We start from the raw sequence: 20610 nt of genomic DNA, 5'->3' as shown, positions 1-20610 counted from the left end.
ACCCCCGTCGTAGCGAAGGGGAGCCCAGAAGGCCAAGTCCCGTCCCCCTCCGATCTTCCGCGCTCCATTTCATCGCTCGGACGACAGCCCAATAAAACCCCTTCCTTCCTTTACACGATATAAGCGTAAGAAAAACCGCCCTCTGCGCTTTCAAAACGGCTGTCTCCGTTTTCCAAAGACGTGTTCCCCCACCCCAAACCTCACTTTGGTATATTCCATGTTTAAAAAAAAAAAAAAACCCAGCCGAGAAGCGGAAGAGAAGGGAAAGCAGTATGAGCGGGAGGGGGCGGAGGAGGAGGAGGAGGAGGGGCGGAGCCAGCGGCGGGCCACGTGACGCAGGGCTCCACCGCCATTTTGTTCTGCGGCGGCTGGGTATTTAGAGCCAGCGGCGGGCGCAGCGGAGGACCGTCCGCGCAGGACTATCGTCGTGTCGACACCACCGCCCAGGCCGCTGACGCCGCCCCGCCATCTTGCCTCGTTCCCGGGCGGCGCAGCGAAAGCGCGGAAGAGAAGCCGAGCAGTGTCAGCAGCAACCCCCCTCCTTTCCCCCCCCTCAGGTTCCCCGACCGCGGCGGCGTCGCAGCAGCAGCAGCAGCAACCACCACCACCACCACCGTCGTCGTCGTCGTCGTCCTCTTCCTCGCCCCTCACCCGGTTCCACCATGGTCAATGCTCCGGCCGGCCCCGAGTACTCCCCCTTCTTCGCCGTCATGGGCGCCTCGGCCGCCATGATCTTCAGCGGTGAGGCCCCCCGGCAGCACACCTTAGAGGGGAGGGGGACAGGGAAGGAAAATGGGGTGGGGTGGGGTGGGGTGGCTGTTACCATGGGGTCGGGGACCCCCCCCTCCATCTGCAGGCCTTGCCCCCTCGCACCACCCACCGGGCTTTCTAAGGGGGGGGCGCTTCTAGCCCTTTGAATTGGGGAGGGTCTCCAAAGGAGGGCAGGGAGGAGGAAAGATATAGCTTTTAAAAAAAACCGGGGAGGGGGCTGCAGGCGTGAAGGCTCGTCTATAAGCCTCCCCCAAGCAGGGGGTGGCAGGCTGCCAGGCTGGGGAGGATGGGAGCTGGAATCTGGCTCCCCGCTGGGGAAGGCTGCTTTGATCTTTTTTAAAAAAAAAAGAATCCTTGCTTTCTCTTTCCTTTCCCCCCACCCAAAAAAAAGAAGAAGTCGTCGTGCCATTGTCGGGAAATGCCACCCAGCCCCGCCGTCCTGGTGGTGAGGTTGGCGCATTGGGAAGGGCAAAGTGGCTTTTGGCAATGTCGTCTTTTCTCTCTCTGCCTCCGCTGCTTGGGGGAGCCCCACCCTGCTTGGAAGGATCCAGTAGATTCCTCTCCCACCCCACCCTCGCTTTGGAAGCCCCCCCCCTGCAGGAGGGGGGGAATAGACAGACAGGTTTCTCCCACCCCCCACCCCCATTGGGTGCCTTGGGCTTGGAGGGTAGATGCCTTTTAATGTTTGATCAATATTTTTTTAAGAAGCTTTCTCCCCCCTTTCAGTGCCACTGGGCTGGCAGCATCTGTGTGACATCCGATTGCTTTTTTTTTTTCCTCCAGTGTAAAAAGAGGGAAAGGATCTTGCCTCTCTTTCCTCCCCCAAAAAAAACCCACCCTCCATTAAGCAGCTGGCTGGCCTCAAGTGGCTGCAGAGATGTTCCTGCCCAGGTGAAGGGTGGAACACCAGTCTGGCTGGAGCCAGAACCGTCCTGCCTTCTCGGAGGGAGGGAAGAAAGGGGGGGAGGTATTTTGAGGAGGGTCCTTTGCTCTTTTTGGTTGGCTCATCCGTGGAATTTGAAGGGGAAGGGAGACATGGAAGAAAAGGAGATAGGCTGCTTTGGGAAAAGGCGACAGAAGGTGAGGGGGGGAGAAATGGGGTGATGTCATAACACCAGCTGATGGAGGAACCCTGACCGGCCATATGACTGGGAGGGGGAAGAGAGAGATGTTTAAAAGCCTCTGCTGCTTCCCCACATCCATGATTTCAGCTAAGCTTGCAATGCGCCCTGACCTCCTCTCGAACATTACTGCCCCATGCAGCTCGCCTGGCTTTCTGGCATCTTGGGAAGACTGGGAGATTTCAAGGGGGGCAAAGAAACTAATATCCAAATTAAGGAGAAGCTACAAAGTAGGGTTTTTCCTAGCCTTATCTCCTTCGTTCCTTGTGAGCTTATCTGCTGAAGGCTGGCTTCTCAGAACTGAGATATAGCCCAAAGTAGGCCGCCAGGCTTTTGTGCGACTGAAGCTTGCAGATATTGGAAGAATACTGTGAAATTCAGTCTTGATCTTGTGCCTGCTTGATGAAATAATCCTAAGCGGCTGATAAAATGAAACTGGTAGCCTTACTGCTCTTGCAGCTTCACTTCTACCTTTATGCTGCCTTCATTGTACGAAACTGGGGGTTAATCCAGAAGAGTCACATCTTAGTTTTTTAGGATAATGAGAATGTTGCAACTGTTGGTGCACAATCTATAAATTTCCTTGAAGCCTTTCTGGTCTTGTCATCTTCCAGATGGGTTGCGATAACGTTACAATTATGTGCTGTGTTATAACAGGGATTGGTGGACACAGTTTTAAATTATTGCTTCGGATAAAGAAACCTCCCAGTGGCGGCCTTCATCTATCCTGCTAAGCCAGTTTAACCTTAGTTTTATTAAACCAGATTTGGCTGGGTTGATAGTGCCACGCTAAGCTCAAACCACAATATGCCAGATTGTCAGTATTAATACAAAATTCACACAGTTCTCTTAAAATGAATACTTACATGGCAGTCTTCTGAAATATACTTTCCCTTAGATTTAATTGAAGACCTTGTAGCTTTTTCATTTTGAAGATACTGTACAAATTGTGCCTAACTTGTCACTTTGTACTTTTTTTGTTACATCTTAGATAAAATTCAATTATTGGTATCTTCTCTGGAGAATCTCTTTTCCTGCAAAGATTACTGTGCATTCAAATCATCTTTGAATATAATTTTTTTATTTCTCTTTCCTCTGTAGGGGTGTTGGGATAAATTTAGTTGTGAGACTGGCTAGCTTGAGGCATTCATTGTGACTGAATGGAAATGAGAACTTGAGCTGCCCTCATTGGAACCATGCGGTCTTTTGTGTTTGCCACCGCAGTTCAAACCAGCTTAATTGATCTTGTAGGAATTGAAAAAAGGGGTGAAAAAAGAGCCAGCTTTAAACTTCCAGGTCTATTTTTGCCACGTAACTTCTTTAAGCCTTTTTGCTGCCTTTTTCATGTGACTTAATTGTTAATGGAAATTTGCAAAGCAGTAAAACCTCAGGTTGACTTTTGCAGTTTACGATCATCACTAATGATTTGATAGCAGCAGCTTGCATCTTTGAACTGAAACCATTGGGCCTGCCCCCAAGGGGACAGGCTATTCATACTGATGCCATTTCTAAAGACTTAGAACATCTGTCTACTACTAGACTCTGGTGCTGCCCCTCCACCCTCAGAAAACCCTCAATGCAGAAATACAAAATACTTTTTAATTTTTTACTGTAGCGGAAAGTGGACTCTATCCAAGGAGATAGTTGTATGCATATGATATAATGCACAATGGAGTGTAGTTAGTCCTTCCTTGACTTACTACCACAATTGAGCCAAACATTTCTGTTAAGCAGGTTGGCCGTTGAGTGAATTTTGCCCCTTTTTAAAACCTATCTTGTCTCAGTTAACTGAATCACCACAGTTAAGTTAGTAACATGGTTGTTAACCTGGCTTCCCCATTGAATTTGCTTGTTAGAAGGTCTCAAAAGGTGATCGCATGACCCCAGGACACTGCAGCTGTCGTAAATATGAGCCAATTGACAAGTGTCCAAATTTTGACCCCAGGTATGCTGCAACAGTCATAAGTGTGAAAAATGGTCATAAGTCACTTTTTTCAGTGCCATTCTAACTTCAAATGGTCACTAAACAAACTAAGTAGAGGGCTACCCGTCATTCGTTGTATCTACTGTTGCAATCTTTTCCTGATTCAGCTTGTGTTGAGCAACTCTTAGTATTTCCAAGTTCCGGATGCTCAGCTTGCTAATCACTTCACACTAACAGGCCAGAAGTTAATCTGCTTGTGGCAGGCATCCCGATATGAGAATTTTGAGGTGTGAATAAGGTAGGTAAGAATGGCATTGAGTTCTGCCTTGGAGGGCCATAAGGAAGAGAAAATGTAGTCGTGTATTATAGATCTTAGTGACTCATTGAAGCCTAGATTGCTGTTAGCAGATCCAAGCTCTGTTCTGTGCAAGCAGGCTGAATGCAGAAATTGTGTTGTATAAACAGCCTCCTTTGTCCTATACACGCTAATTTCTGATGATAGTAAACATCTCGTAGAAACCATTCTAGTTACCCCTAGCTAATGTGAGGGATTCACTGATGACCTTCAGGTGATCAACAGTGGAGATCGATCTCTATCCTCAAGGGATAATGTGGTATTTTTTCCCCTTTCATTAGATTATATGCCAGGATGGTCAAATGCCAGGGAGTAATTTAATTTTTCCTTGTAACATGGCTAATTCTAACAGGTTTCACATTGCAGAAGGAAATGGTGACAAATTTCCAAGGAGTAAAATGGCCATAATCCCCATTAGGTTTCACTACACATGGTTCTTGAAATGGCATGAGGAAGTTATACATCATGCTGAGTCGGGATCTCCAAACTTGGCAACTTTTAAGACTTTGGAAGTCCACAAATCTTAAAAGTTGCCAGGTTTGAACAACCCACTGCTAAGCCAAAGATGGTGCTTTTGGTTTCACCTTTGTCGTACGAACTGAAGCATTTTGGCTTACAAACCATGATTTATGACGGTACAGTACGTAGAATAAAACATTGGCAGAGTGGAGGAATTGGGAGCCACAGATTTGGTGGGTCCATCTCATATGAGCAAGAGTGCATTTGAAATTGGTCCTTTGGTTTTAATTGCAGCTTGCTTATTTTAGGGCAGGTATTAGAATGTTCATCCCTATCACAAAATAGTGATTGTGTCATCAATTTTAGCAGTTGTGATTAAGGTGACTTTCTGTACAGAAAGGCAGTTTGGAAAATACACGTGCCTGGGATAATTCGTATGCCTTGGAATCATTTTTAGCTATCGTGGCTTTTGTCTCTCTGCTTTAGAATGTTAGATATTGGGAAACTAGGCTCATCCTAGCTTCTGATCTGCAAAATTTTGTGATTATTAGTGCCATTTCTGTGTGTGAACCGCCAGTGCAAAGCTATTGTTTTCCGTTTTGGATTATATGTCAGCTTATCAGTAAATTGACTAGATCTGTATACTGCATTAGGCCCATCATGTGGTTTACTTCATGGCATATATCTAACCAGGGAAATATTACTTTTTAAAAATGCGTGAATTCAGCCAGCTATAGTTCAATCCACAAACCTGGTTTAAAAGAATTATACCTTCAGGGAATGTATGACCCCAGCCATCATCCTGTGTTACAAAACTGCCTCATTTAACTGTTGGCTGTCAACATTTCTTCAGAATCGGTATCTTAGAAACAGGTAGCTATGGGAAGATGGTTGATGAAAGCAGAATCTTTAGGAATCAGATGGCTGAGAAAATCAGTAAAACTTAGTAGAATCTATTCTGTTAAATATATATCTAGTCAAATTCCCCTATTCTGACTTGATTATCATTTTGTTCAAAGTATCATTTTTGGAAAAAAATAGTTGCTGAGAATAACAGCAGGAGTGCCCTTTGCTTTTAGAACTAAGATGTATTTAAAAACAATTCTAAATTGTTTTAAATTGTATATGTGATGAAAAAGAATTAGTATTTAATATAGTGCTACAAGGAGCAAAAAAATATTCTTGGAAATATGGGTTGGTTGTTAAGCTCTCTCTCTCTCTCTCCCCCACCAATAGCCTACATTTCTAGTTAGCATTGTCTGGGTGGGGTACAATCATAAAGCGCATGAATTCTGTATTTGAGCAGATAAAGACGGTCTCTGTAGTTTGAATTGCCTTTTCTCAGATATGCAATCCTATGAAGGAAACTTGCCTCAAGGGGGGAAAATTCAATCAAGATTTCCTTTCAGACCGATGTTTGGGAATAATGTTCAAGAAACATGTTTAAACACGTATGGCTTAACATGCTATATGAAGCCGATCACTTGCCTATAAATAGTCACCACTCTTCTGTTTGAGCGTTTCTACAGAGTTCAGAGGGACATTTGCGTTAATACGTTGAAGCATGGATGCCATTGGATCTTTTGACATCTTAAAAGTATAATACTGTATGTAAGGTTTTACTATATCAGATTTATTAATACTGGAGGCATTTTGTTAAACAGGATTGTACTTGGTAAAAGAAATGCTACATAAGAGATCAAAGACACTAATAAAGAGCAATAAGTAGTAACCTAATGGTTTCTTAATGCTCTGTGTATCATAGTAACTTGCTTGTTGGACAACCCTACGCGGAAGTGATGTAAGCTAAAGATGGAGAATATGGGCCCATAAACACAGTTGTGTTGGGGTTAGGCCCATCTCTTTATGTGACCAAAGAATAAGCTTGCTTGTATTTGAATCTGAGAATTATAAAGCCTGATAACCAATTTATTTTTGGGCCACTGACTTTCAGTAGAGATGGCATTACAGTTCCGTTGCCTATATTTTTCCAATGAGTGTCCCTCAAACCTGATGGAAATATCGTGGCAGCTTCTGAGCAAGAACATGCTGACTTAAACTACTGGATCATGGAAAAAGATAAACCCTGATTCATTTCATATCTGAAATAAGCCATTATTGTCTTGGTTTTCAGTACTCTTAGGCAGAGTCACCATAATGGCTGAAATTCTACATCTTTCATGCTTGTCAGCCATTTGAATGAAACCGGTATTGTTCTGAGAACACAGCATGGTACTTTATTGTTTTTTTAAAATGTTACAATTTGTGCAAAGACTCAACTGCTGAAAAGTGTCCTTTTAAAATATGAATTACAACAAGGTTTTGTTGTTGTTTTCTTGTTTTATATTTCCTGTTGAAGTTTTTCTATTTTTCTTGCACACCGTAGTAAAAAAAAAAAAATGAACAGCTTAAGCGGCAGTTTTCGAACAGGTAGTTTATTCCCCTTCTTTAAATTCCTGCTGAAATTCTGCCATGGCTGGCAATATAGTATGAAGACCACAGTTCATTCAATCCGCAATTATACGTGCTGTCTATCGTAGCACTTCCCAGATTAATATGCAAATTGAAACAGTACTCCATAGGACTGTAGGGCAACATTTGGAAAAATGTTACTGAATCGCCAGTTTCAAAGGGGAAAAAAATATGTAATGTCCCTCTTTAAAAAGAATGCAGACTGGTTACAATTTGAATAGAAGGAATAAATACAGCTAGTGATGGGATATGTGCTGCCCTTTCCTGTAGGATTGAAAAATCAGGTGTGTGCTTAAGATATCGTTCTTAAAACTGCCTGTGGCTTTCTGATTCACAGTTTTTCTGTCTGCTGTGTGACAACTGGGAAATAAATTGCTTTTTGCATGCCACCTTGTGCCACTGAACAGGCTTAGCCATGTCCATTTTTTTTAGTGAAAATAGATTACTCTTTGATCTGGTGTCTCTGTAACGTTAAGGATGGAGGCCTCTTTCGCTCCTGCTCAACCAGAAGATGCGAATTTCTTAAGGTAGCCCGTGAAAGCTTCACAAATAGCCCAAACTTGATCCCTGCTAGAATATCACTTGTGAAATATACTCTTTAGTGACTTGAAACAATGGTTTGAGATCGCTTTGGCCTTTTGTGTGAAATTGTGGTCCCTCAGTCATATGGTAGCTTTCTGGAGCTTGGCAAAATAGTTTTCTGTCATGATTTGAAAGCGTTTGAGTCAACTTCCAAAACTGATTTTTCCCTCTACCAATTCACCAACAGGAACTCTTTTTTTCTTCCCTATGTATTAATGTATTGTATGTTTTATTTAACAGCTCGCAAAGCTTGCAGGTGTCATTTGGGCATTTTAACCAGTGCTGCTTTGCATCTGAAATCGGGAAGTGGAAATTAAGTTGTGTTCTAAATTTGTCAAGTGAATGCTTGAAATGCAGCTAAAATCTTTGACATATCTTGCTCTACTATTTGCTGCAATTGGCCTTTATTGAGGGTGCTCAATAGTTTTCCTATAATTTTAAGAAATGAATATAAAACTACTCCTTTTCTATCTGACAGCTGAATACAGGGTCCATCTATCATATCAAACAATCCTAACCATTCAGAGGAATGACTTTTAATATCACTGAGATTTAAATGTCATTAGTTGATAGGCCTATCTGTAGTTCCTCATGCTTAAAGAGGGCTTGACCACTGTGTAGAGCAATGCGAATTTGAGATAGGGGATAACATTTTATTCACAGGCTGAAAAAGCAAAATCTTACCAGGCATACTAAAACTTTTGAGGAGATCTTAAAAGTAGCTCTCTGGACCTCAGCCACCTTTTAAAATAAATAACTAAATCACTTTTTTGTGTTAATCCCACTGTAATCAACCAAATCTGATTGGCTAAATAAACAATGATTGTTTCACAAAATACAATGCATCAAGGGGAAAATAGTTTTTAAGAATGTTGTCAAACTATAAGATCTAAAATCAGGTTTTGTGAAGAGAAACTGTTCAACTTTCCACTACAGTTATGCAAGAATTTGCAAGCTTCATTGGGACTTAATGCTCATATGTGCTATATATCAAATGTCTTGGACTTCACTTGTTCTTGTTACTAGTTGTTATCCATAAGTGAGTTTTTAGTTTTGAATTAATGACAAGTAGCTACTTGTTTGAGTGAGGGTTAAGACATATTTTATCTCTCATAAGCTGGATATAATGATCACCAGTGAGGTTAGATCTCTATTCCCCAGGATGATACCCTCAGTGTTTTTCCTGCAGTGCCTATTAAAAAAGAAGGGAAGGTGAAGTGGCAGTGCCAACCTCTAGTGCCATTTTTATTTGGAGGAATACTTGAGGATGTTATATGTGCCCAAGAGTCATTCATAGGAAATGAAAACTGATCCCTGCCACCGTTTAAAGTATTTTATGGTACTTGTGAAATATGGATATAGGAGATTTTCTAGGATTAAGTCTCCATTGGATTAAAGTGATCGATTTGTTTTGTCCCTTGATCCATAGCTATTCACTTGGCATTTATCTAGACAAGGCATCATCAGATGGATACCCCCGTGATAGTTCCTCAGAAAGGAACAATCAAAATTATTTGTGTATACTTGGTCTTCTATAAAAACAAAAACAGATTCAGTTAAGCTGGAAATGTAGTTCTTGCTTTCAGTTCGGAATTGAAAAGGGTATGGGTGGAGTTCCATGTGATGCTCATAGAAACAAGGAAGCGGTTTCAACTGTCCAGTATCTTTTGTAGACATAGACCACATATGATTTATCTGAGCAGCTACATAGCCAAGAAAAAATTGGTTTAGCAAATGCAGGTCACCTGGTTTTGCTGGGCATAGAGTTAAAAATTCCTTTTTAGCTTGTTACGAGTCCTCAGGTATCAGATATCCTCAGGTGATAGGGCCTAAGAGGGCTGCTGGCTTCGAAATCTAAAGGCAGTGGATCCTGTATTTAGAATTATGTTTCCAGAACAGCTGCGTTAGAAGCAATTTTGCTTAATGTTTTGCTATTTCTGATGGGCTTTGATTTTAGAAAGAGTAGCCTCGTCCTAGGAACCTGGAAGGTGTAAACGTACTGGTGGCTAAGTCAAGGACTAGCTCAGGACTAAAGACATTAGTAAAAGCTGACCAACAGACAAACTAACAGCTTTGCTACCGAGAACTTTCAACTTTCAGACTTTGGACTGTTTATGCAGCAGAGCAGAAGATAACAGACTGTGTTCTGCAATAAATTTCTAGAAAACAAGCATGAATAGAATCACATGCTTTTAGCAATTCGTTTATGTCCCTGCTTTCAGTCCGGTTTCTGTAGCACAGTCTCATCCGCAGAGAATCCTCAGAACGGTCAGGTACTAAGAGAGTGAACAAAGAGTTTAAGAACCCCAGACAGGACACTTTGCCCTTCCTCCTCCTTTCTTCTCCCCCACCTCACCTCCCAAAGATGGAGAACAATAGCTTATGGCTAATTTGGGAGGGTAGCCATTGTACAGTCCCCTGATCCAAAGTTTTTGCACACTGTGGTCCTGGCATGCTTACAAGCAAAATGCCCCCCTGGTGCAGGGTGTCCCATAGCCACTCGCACAGCAAGGGATTCAGCTCATTTCTATTGTTTTTAGTGAAGAATTTAACTGCAGGGAAGGGATGGAGGAGACGAAGGGGCACATAACATCTCTCCTGGCAAACCCTCATAGTGCCCTGCTAAGTATTTGCTGTGAGTTTTTTTTCTCCCAGGAGCAAATATTTGTCATAATAGTATCTGCTCTTAAATCTTGAGGAAAAGCTGGGATCCTTGTTAATTTTGATCATGGCTAACCTACCTGGGCAACAGCAGGAAGGTGGCTTTTTGCTGTCCCAGTTCTACCTCTTCTGTCTTTCTTGTTTATGACCGCCGAATTTCAGCCTCTAAAATCAAAACTGGCATTTTGAGAGCCACAGTGAAGGATGGTGTTAGATCACACACTTTTTCTTGAAATGAGCTGTGGTGGCGCAATGCAGTATTGCAGGCTAACTCTGCCCACTGCCAGCAATTCAGTTCTGAGGTCGACTCAGCCTTCCATCTTTCCGAGGTGGGTAAAATGAGGATCCAGAATGGGGCAAGATGCTGACTCTGTAAACCGCTTAGAAAGAGCTGGAAAGCACCATGAAGCGGTATATAAGTCTGAGCGCTATTGCTAAATGTTGTGGATGGATGAGGTTGGGACACACAAGATGTCCTCCTTGGCTTGTGCTTGGGTAGTCTTTGACTCATTGAAGGTGGAGAAAACAAGCTCAGCAGGTTGAGTTGGTTATGTAAGGAGGCAAATTTCTGCACCTTTCCCATGCAATGACATTGCTTTCCTTTTTTTTTGTATTGGAAAAAGAGTGAGTTGATCTAATACTAGTAACATATTTCAAAATTATGCTGTTTCTCGGTGAATGAAACAGGGAGAGGATCATTTCTGCAGCCCTGACCAGAATTTCTTAAAAGTATAGTAATTAGTTTATTGCTTTTGGAAATGGGAAAATGGGGTCTGAGTGTTGTGTAAAATATACATTTAATATCACGGAAATTCCTAGCGTCCCCCAGGATCAAAAAATAAAACAAAATCCCAGCTTCACTTCCCTACGTGACAAAATCCTTCCCACCTTGCTCATTGCAAACTCTTAACCTTTGTAAAACAAAAGGGGAAAAGTTGCATCCGTACCTTCATCAAACAGTAACGGAATATTTACTGGACTAAGCTTGTTACCTAGAAGGCGATAATACGCTGTCCTTAGGATGAACTTCTAGCTGCTCAGAGTCATCGATTGAGGTGGTCACAAAAAGATTAGATGGATGGAAATTTCAAGCATAGATGTGTTCATATAAATTATTAGGCATGGTTTTAAAAAGGGACACTTACCTGAGCAGACGCCTTAGTGTTCAATTAGAGCAGGGGTGTCCAACTCACGTCACTGCAGCATCACATGACGTATCGGGACTGTTTTCCCCCTTTGCTAAACCAGGCAGGGGCGTGGCCAGCGTGTGACTCATCCCGTGGGCCTGGGGTTTGACAGCCCTGGATTAAAGTCTTAGTCTGAAACTTGCATGACAAAAATTGGGCCTTTTGGTAGGACTCACCCTGTGACTTTTCTCTCTTGCAGCCTTGGGCGCCGCCTACGGCACAGCGAAGAGCGGCACAGGCATAGCTGCCATGTCAGTCATGAGGCCAGAGCTGATCATGAAGTCCATCATTCCTGTGGTCATGGCGGGTATCATAGCGATCTATGGCTTGGTAGTGGCTGTCCTGATTTCCAGCTCTGTCGCGTATAACATGTCGCTATTCAAGTAAGTTTCTCGGCGAAGCAGGGCTGCAGAGGTCCCTTGCAGGCTTAGGGATCTGACTCTCAATGGAAAGCATCCAACTGAATTCCATTCTCTGCTCTACAAGAAGGGAAATGCTGATCAGAAATTGCACACCAGAAGGAACAGGGTGCAGAATCAACATTCCTCAGGCCTTTGATGTTTGCTATGAGAGGAGCAGCTCTTAGGGAAAATGAATGCTGTACACCAATGTTTCTCAACCTTGGCAACTTTAAGTCATGTGGACTTCCAACTCCCAGAATTCCCCCATCCAGCTTTGTTTTGCTGGCTGGGGAATTCTGGGAATTGAAGTCCTCATGACTTAAAAGTTGCCATAGTTGAGAAACACTGCAGTGCCCCAAATTTATTTATTTAAAGTATTTATTATTTACATTAGCACTATTTATTTTGGAACTTGAGGTCCATAAAGGTTTTGGTTTTTTAATGGAACAGAAATAGGCGGAGGTTAGGATCATTGTCAATGCTATAGTATTTAATAAAAGACTTGTGATTTCAGTTGTATTTCTGTAGAATAGGACGATAAGTTGCCCTTAAAAGATTCTGGTGCTTTCTCCAGAGTTTCCAAAAATGGTAATCAAATTGTAATGTTCCATGTAATGAAAAAGAGTATTCTAAGGGAGAATCACAGGTTTTTTTAAAAAAAAAAACCAGTGTAAATTAAACTTGTAATCGTCCTGGTCTTGAAACCACTTAGAGTGGATGTTTTGCTCATTCAAAAGGCCATAGTGAGCCAACAAAAGTCTGCATCCTTTTTGTAGTGCACTGGGCCATACCTGCCTTGACTAAACCCAGCATTGGAATCCTACAGCCCAGGTGATGTCTTGGTGTTAATTGGCTCAACTGTAGGCAGGAAACCCAAGTTCTGTGATAGAAAACTAGGGACCAAACTAAAAGGCAACTTGGCATAGCTCCAGCCATCATGCCCCATAATCGGATTTTCCCAGGAGGTAATCCTTCATGTGGAAGCTGGTAGATTCCCAGTGCCATATCTTCAGGTAGTCCTCAGCTTATGACCATTCGTTTAGCAACTGTTCCAAGCCACACACAAAAAAGTGACCTCCGATTGGTCCTCGCACGTATGACGCTTGCATTCTCCCCACAGGCATGCGATCAACATTGGGTGCTTGGCAACCAGCATATATTTACAGTGGTTGCAAAGTCCCACCCCGGGCAGCTTGTAATCAGCATGGGTCAATGGGGGAAATCCAGATTCACTTAATGACTGGTGATTCGCTTAATCATGGCAAAAGTGGTGAAATCAGGCATCTAACTGCCTTGCTTAGTGGCTGAAATTCTAGTCCCAATTGTGGTTATAAGTCAAGGACTACCAGTACAGCATTGGGTGTTGTGTTCCTAAAATGGTGCAATATGACAAACAAGGGGTCCATCCCACTAGAAAGACTCTTAAGTCACCTTTTGGGGTATCAAAACCTGCATTTATTTCCAGAGAGAACTGACTCTTGGCTCACTCTGGCTGGTGTCTTTCCTTGCTTCTTTCATTCATGAAGCAAAATCCTTTAAAACAAAATAACTGGTATCCAATGCAATGCTTTTTAATTATTCAGAGATGCTTAATTGAAACATGTTGGTAAGCTAATCCTCCCGCTGCTATGTTAGACATGCCCAGAAGTTTCCAGGTGTGCTTAAAATGGGCTGAAACACAACCAGCTTTAAATTTTCATGAGTGGCTGTAGTTGACAAGGGGAACCCACTCATGTCTGTCCTTTCAGGAATAACTGTATTGCGTACAGTAGCTTTCCGTCTTAGAAAAACTAAGATTAATTAGAAAGGCTGAGGGGGAAAAAAGAACATGGGTGCAAGACCCGATGGTTGGTAGCATCATTAGAGGAAAGCTAAAGATAGCTTGCCAAGAAGTTGAAGGAACAAAATGTTTTATTCTTGACAAATGAGACTTGGCCAATGGTATAAAAACTCTTCTAGCAGAAGCAAATCCAAAGTAGCAATGCATTGGCAACTAGTTTGCCGAGGAACTAACAAATAAATAACCATGATGTAAGTTCAGCAGAGAGTCCTAACATTTATGAAATTTATCCTGCTGTGACAATCTCCAAAATGTGTCTTGCTTCGTTGTTTGCTCTTTAAGGGGTTTTGAATATTCTGTCAATAATCTTCTTGCCATGTAGTTCTTCATAATTGGGAGCGCTGCATCATCGCAGAACCCTGCGTTCTGTTAAACACAGTTGCGTAGATGTGAGATGCTCTTAATTACTAGCATCTTTTTTTTTTGTTACAGGAGGGTAAATATGAGCCCACTCTGCAGGAAAGTTTTAGGCTGGCCTTGGTGAAAGCAGCCCAGATTTTAGTAAAAGGTGTTCTGAGCTGGGTCCTTTTTTTTTTTTTTTTTTTTTTCAACCGAATCTTCTGTAACTCGAGGCTGCTCTCCCAAGATCTTGTTGGAAAGCACCAAGGCTGGAGGAAATTGACTTCTAGAGAGGAAAATCAGATTCTTCCTCTTCTCCTCCAGAAAACAGTCGGTTTTCACGGATTGAGGTGGGTTGTTTCCAACGTGCCATTCAGCTTGTCTTCCTTTCCCTTCCCTTCCTTGCAGGAGCTTCCTCCAGTTGGGCGCTGGATTGAGTGTAGGCCTCAGTGGTTTGGCTGCCGGCTTTGCCATTGGCATCGTGGGTGACGCAGGTGTCCGGGGGACGGCGCAGCAGCCGAGGTTATTTGTGGGCATGATCCTGATCTTGATCTTTGCCGAAGTCTTGGGGCTGTATGGCCTCATCGTTGGCCTCATCCTTTCCACAAAAGGGTAACCGCTGCAGAGTGTGATGGAAAACAAAACAAACTTAAAAAGTTCCAGAATTTGAAAAAAAAAAAACAGTCTCTCCACAATGTGTACAGTTGTCATCAGTTTTGGTAGTTGATCTCTTGTAAATTTGCGCAATGTATGTGACTTGTCTGTCCTCTGTGTACTTCGATATGAAAAGCAACGAGGGCCTGCCACAAGCCTTTTCACACAAGGCTTGCGGGGAAGCCCCTTTGCTGTTTTTCCATCCATTTTTGCCATTTAGAGTCCTTTATGTATAAATATAAACTAGAAAACGCTAATTTTCCCCCTCTCTCTCTTCATTGGATGTTTTATTTATAAGACTTGACATGTTCATACATAATGGAACAAGAGTTTTCAATTTTCCATGCTCTCTCTCTCTCTACACACACACACACACACACACACAATTATATATATATATATTAATCTCATGCATAGATTACTACACTGTGGGGTTAACTGTTAAGTGCAGAGAAATCCTTGGATGTAATTTGATTCTCAATGATTGCTGTCGTGTCCTGGTATCGGAGTGTGAGACTGTTTGTGTTTATACAGATAACAGCAAAAATGTCTGAGACACTCCTGTGTTCCCAAATAGTAAAAACTGTACGCTCTGGCATCCAAAAGTTGTGCAGCCAATGTTGGATTTTGCAGTAATACGTTTCCAGGTAATAAAAAACAATTCCTCCACTGTATCATGGTTGCACGGTGTGTCTTGTTGTGAGTTGCCTTGAGAGGAGGCAGGGTTTCCAAACCCCGGTGCCATCCAGCACAGCCTTCTCCTCCCCATATCACCACTAAATCCCCCTCCTCCAGCATGAGCTTGGGAAATGCCTGGAGCTTGCTAACAAATGGGAGGGAGGGAAGTGGCCCAGCTTTTATGAAACCAGAAATGTCAGAGCTGGGAAAACTTGGGTTAGTTTTAGCCTTGAATGTATGGGGCAGGAACAGATTGTGTGAATTCGGCCCACTTTGGTCAATTTGGGAGGCTGATGGTAATTGAACAGACCCAGCAATTGGAGTAAATACTTAACATGGATAAATAGGTCCTGAAAAGATGAAGGCAAGCATCCAGCCTCTTTTAATTCAAAACTTTTAATATGGGCTCTTTGGTGCTGAGGTTAGGGGTATTCTTACAGATATTTTATTACCCAACTAAGTAACATCATCAGTGCTAGAAAGGAAGTGGGGTTATGTCTATACACCTTGTCAGTGACAGTACAAATAGGGTGAGCCAATTATATACAAAGAGTTGGCTCTCAACCCATCAAATCTAATTTGGAAAACTGTTGAAGCACAAGAAATACATGGCTCTCTTGCCAGGCACACTCTTAGTTCAGAACCGCCTGGACAGTGCTTTTTTCCTTTTGCTTACCGCAACAAAAACAATTACTGTTTTCTGCACACTTATGCAGGAATTTGTCTGTTGGATGAGATGGAAAGAAGTGGAGATCCTTGAGGAGGATTATACTTCCCAGGAAAAATTTAGCCTTTCATAAGGCTATATAAGCCAATTTGGTGTAGTGGTGAAGGTGTCAGGCTGGAAACCAGGAGACAGGTGAATTCTCGTCTCACCTTAGCCACAAAAACCAGCTGAGCGACCTTGGGCCAGTGCCTCTATTCTCTTCCCACAAACAGCCCAGCTCGCCTCACAGGGCTGTTGTGGGAGAAACAAGAGGAGGAAATAGTGTTGGATTTACTCACTGCCTTGAGTTATTTGCAAAAAATAATTAATAAAAACCACGCACCGAAATAAAGAACAGGAAGAGCGATGCTCAAGGCAGGAGCCATAATGCTCTGTTGGGGCCTGGCATCTCCTGTGAGAATCATGCAGTTCCCCTTTTCCCCAGTAAGGCCAGCCACGCAGCCCCCGCAAGGAGGAATCTGATCCCTGCATTATGTACATTCTTGGTGGTTCCTGGATTTTCAGGTCATGGACATCCCAGTGACTCATTGACGGTTTTCCTTCGGCTTTGCAAGCTTCAGGGATGGAAATAGATTGAGCACCATTCTCGACTGGCCAAAGAAACACTCTTGTTTGGTGGGGGGGTTGCTGCAGCCCATTATTTAATCTCTTCGTCCCATTTCTATCCTCACCATTTCACCTCAGTGATTTTGTCTTTTTTTCATTTAAAAAAAAAAAGGCTTGGGGTGGAGAGATTTGCAGGGGAGGAGTGGGGGAAGCTTTGAACGGATCTTCCAATTTTCATTTTACACCAGAATGTGTCTGCTGCAGAGTGAGTCACCCCTGCAGAGAAGGGGGAGGGGGGAGGGGAGGAAAAAGGGGGAATGAAGCAGCAGCAAGAGAAAGAGATTAAAAATCATGGATGAGGCCACCTAAATGCTTGGGAAGGAAACTTGACATAATATTTTCTCTTAGATAGCAACGCACCTCATCTTTCAGGGAGTTAAACCTCAGAGATACCCTTCCCAGATCCATATGGGACTCGATTCACAACATTTACCTATGCAGGTAAACAGGAGACATATTCTAACCCATGCCTCCTGCTACCAGAGAGGCGTTTTAGGCTTGGGAGGATGTATCAACTGCCCTCAAGATCTAGTTGCAGATTTGATGTGGTTTTTGCAGAGTTTGGTGTGTTTCCCGACATTCATTCATCCCAGGATGCAGATTCTTGGTCTGGAATATGAAGAGCCCCTGAGGGTAGTGGGGGAAATATACAAAAATGGAATTAACACTCCTATCAGTGGACATCCAGATCTCTTCCTTGTTGTTCAATGATTCACCCTGGGCATCGTGACTTGGAGTCAGGCCAAGGGATTGGCCTGCGTGATCTGATCTGCGTGTCATCCTAGCTGGGTCGGAAGGAAGGAAGGCAGGCAAGGATGGTGTTTGCAAACGGCTGTGGGGCTAGCACAAAGCAAAGAGCAATCCTGCACTCTTTGCTTTCGGAAAATAAGAATCCTGAAACCGAGGTTCATCCTTCCTACTTTTCTTCCAGCATTGCTTAGCCCAAGTATGTTTTCTCTGAAAATGGCGAGTAACGATAATAAATCTTAGCAAATCATATGGGTCATTACCCAACCACCCTTTCAAGCAAATTAGAGACTGGTTCGGAGGATTATTATTTTTTTCCCCCGTTTGCAAGAAATGAAAGATGGGTTGGGATACAGTTTCATTTCCCTCCGAATGCTCAGTGGAAACAAAAGAAGAGAGAAAAAAAGGAATTTTTTTGCCGTGAGGCTCCCAACCCAATTAGCATGCTTGCTTGGTTTGCAGCTTCTCCCTGAGTCAGCCGTGGCTCCTGTCCTTGCTGCCTTCCTCACAAGGATGTCACAAGCTTTGATTAATATGCAGGCCTGTGGTTAGGAAACCCTTTGAGGATGGGGGCCGAGCTCTTCTCAAGCAACCCAGAGCAGGTTTTTTTGCTGGTCATTCTCAAACTGACGCAGTGCTGCAGCAGGAAACTCTTGCCTGTATTATTATTCTGTTACGCGCTTTTGATGCTTCGTAGTTGTTTTCTCATTTAAAAAAAAAAACCTTTAAAAAATCTGTCTTGAGATGGAACTGCCTGACGTTAAAATGGACATGTGGTCCCGAAGAATAAATTAAGATGTTATTAAACCCACACAGGACTGTTCTCTCTATCCTTTCCCGCATCCCCAAACTAAGTCTAGCTTCATGCCACTAAATTGATTTATCCACATATCATATTCTATCTCTGCCTTATCTGTTCTACTTTTCTCCACCACGGGGAGGGAAGAAATGAAATGGATAGGTATACTTCAAACAGCATTTTAGGGTTCTCTGGGCTGTGCAGGCACATATTAGACTCAGCCACCATGAAACAACACAAAACAATAAAATTCATGTAGTTCACATGCCACACTCTATACTGCCCACATTTCGATTTCAGGATACCTGGGCTGAATTCATCCTTTCGGTTCAGAAATACTGCAATCTCACTAACGTTGCGTTAGTATGAAGTGTGAACACATCTGTTAAGACTTAGTGTTATCAAGACATTATATATGATTTATAAAACAGCATCACCTAGGGAAAAAAACCATTTTCAGTACCTATTTGGCACCTTAATTGCTAGGAATAGATTCTTAACTGACAGAAACATTTATCTTGCACATTAACAAGGTCTTCACAAGAACGACAGTAAAAGCAACACAGCCTGTTTCTACACGTGCATGTTGCATAATGTATTTCATGTTACAATATAAGCCCTCTCCTTACAGTTTAGGAGAAGCTCAAAAAACTATTTACTATTGCCATTTTTGTACTTTATTACCACTTCAGCCTCTGAGGATCCAATTGATTGCCCCGGGATAGAAATACTTAACATGCCTACATAAAACATTTTCATGGATTTTTAAGTCGCAGCTTAAATAATAAAAGTATTATTGGGAAGGAAATGGATGATACATAAATTTTCTAAGCAAGGATATGAATAACTCGAATATATAACCTGCAGACTGATAGCTAGGTCTGGGACAAGATGCAAGAAACATTAGAATCATGTTGGCTATATATGCTACAGTTCAAAAACCAGCCTGTATTCAGCTTTTGATATTCATTTTGTCCTTGAAGCAGTTCCTCATTGTTCTTCCACTTTTTCTTGCACCCCAAGGACTGGAGAGCATGAAGGCAAATGACCATGAGCATTTATGCCTATGGGCCCCACTCAAAAAAAAGAAAGAATCCAATAGCTTTTCTTAAAAGTGTATTTTATTAAAATATTATAACCTGGTCCCCATCCAAAGCTGAACATCAGTAAAAGAGAACAAGCTATATTCGCATCACTCATGCTCTAGGACAGGGGTGTCCAACCTTAGCAACTTTTAAGAACTGTGGACTTCACCTCCCAGAATTGCCTGGCCAGTACAAAACTGCCCCGTTGGGTATCTATGATTAGATAGATAGATAGGTGGATGGATGGATAGAAACACCCCAAAACCATGTGACTAATAGAAAGATGTATAATTTAGTTTAGTTTATTGTCATTGCACCTCATACAATGAAATTAAATGCCATCTTCAATGTACATTTATAACTATAAAAATAAAACAAACACACATCCTTCGCATTCTATACAAAAATGATGGAAAAGTAGTAAAAACAAAAAAAACCACACAAATGATGGAAAAGCACTGACTAAAAAAAAAACCAACTACAGAATTCTGGTAGTCCTCAAATTACAGCCATAATCGAATTCAACATTTCCATTGCTTAAGCGAGACAGTTAAGTGAATTTTAACCCCATTTTGCGGCTTTTCTTGCCACGGTTGCTAAGCGAATCACTGCAGTTAATTACATGGTCGTTAAAAGTGAATCTGGGCTCCCATTTGCTTGGCTTGTCAGGTCGCAAAAGGGGATCCCATGATCCCCGGGAGGCCGCAACCGTCATAAATGTGAATCAGTGGTGAGCAGCTGAATCTCGACCACGTGATTGCAACGGTCATAAAAGGTGATCAATGGTCCTTCGGCGCTTCTTTCTGTGCCGTTGCAACTCTAAGCGGTCACTAAACGAACGAGGACCACCTGTAACCCATAAAAACGGTAAACACACACACACAAAATATCATTAAAAACCATTGCAATCTGCCCGAGAGATTCCCCTCGCAAACCCACCGTCTTGCAGGCTCCGTGCCCCCACTCCACACCTCGCCCCCTTCCCGGATGATGGGGTTTGTAGTCCACCCGCCCACGCCTTTTGCACATTGCTTTCCCCGCCGCTCGCTCCGCATCGCTAAGACCTCACCAAGATGGCGGCGGGCGACGAAACCTCCTCCTTTCCCCCCCGCCTCTTTCCCTTCCCATCATGGCGGCTCCCCGCCTCCAATCACGTGACCCTCCCGAGAGGGAGAGATCGCCCCCTCCCTTCTTCCCCGTCA

General features: G+C 42.9%; 1 protein-coding gene across 1 annotated transcript; it reads left to right on the top strand.

Annotated features, from left to right (window-relative positions):
* Nucleotides 1-356: 356 nt before the first annotated feature.
* Nucleotides 357-15440, top strand: ATP6V0C (ATPase H+ transporting V0 subunit c). Its single transcript, XM_026704192.2, has 3 exons — nt 357-741; nt 11732-11915; nt 14521-15440. The coding sequence occupies exons 1-3, from the start codon at nt 663-665 to the stop codon at nt 14726-14728; spliced, it is 471 nt and encodes a 156-aa protein (XP_026559977.1). The 5' UTR covers nt 357-662; the 3' UTR covers nt 14729-15440.
* Nucleotides 15441-20610: the final 5170 nt, after the last annotated feature.

Source organism: Pseudonaja textilis, chromosome 14 (genome assembly GCF_049901715.1).
Source record: "Pseudonaja textilis isolate UNSWEBS1 chromosome 14, rPseTex1.2, whole genome shotgun sequence".
NCBI classification, from domain to species: Eukaryota; Metazoa; Chordata; class Lepidosauria; order Squamata; family Elapidae; genus Pseudonaja; species Pseudonaja textilis.
Note: the sequence above shows the minus strand (reverse complement) of the source record. Positions and strands in the feature narration are given on the sequence as shown.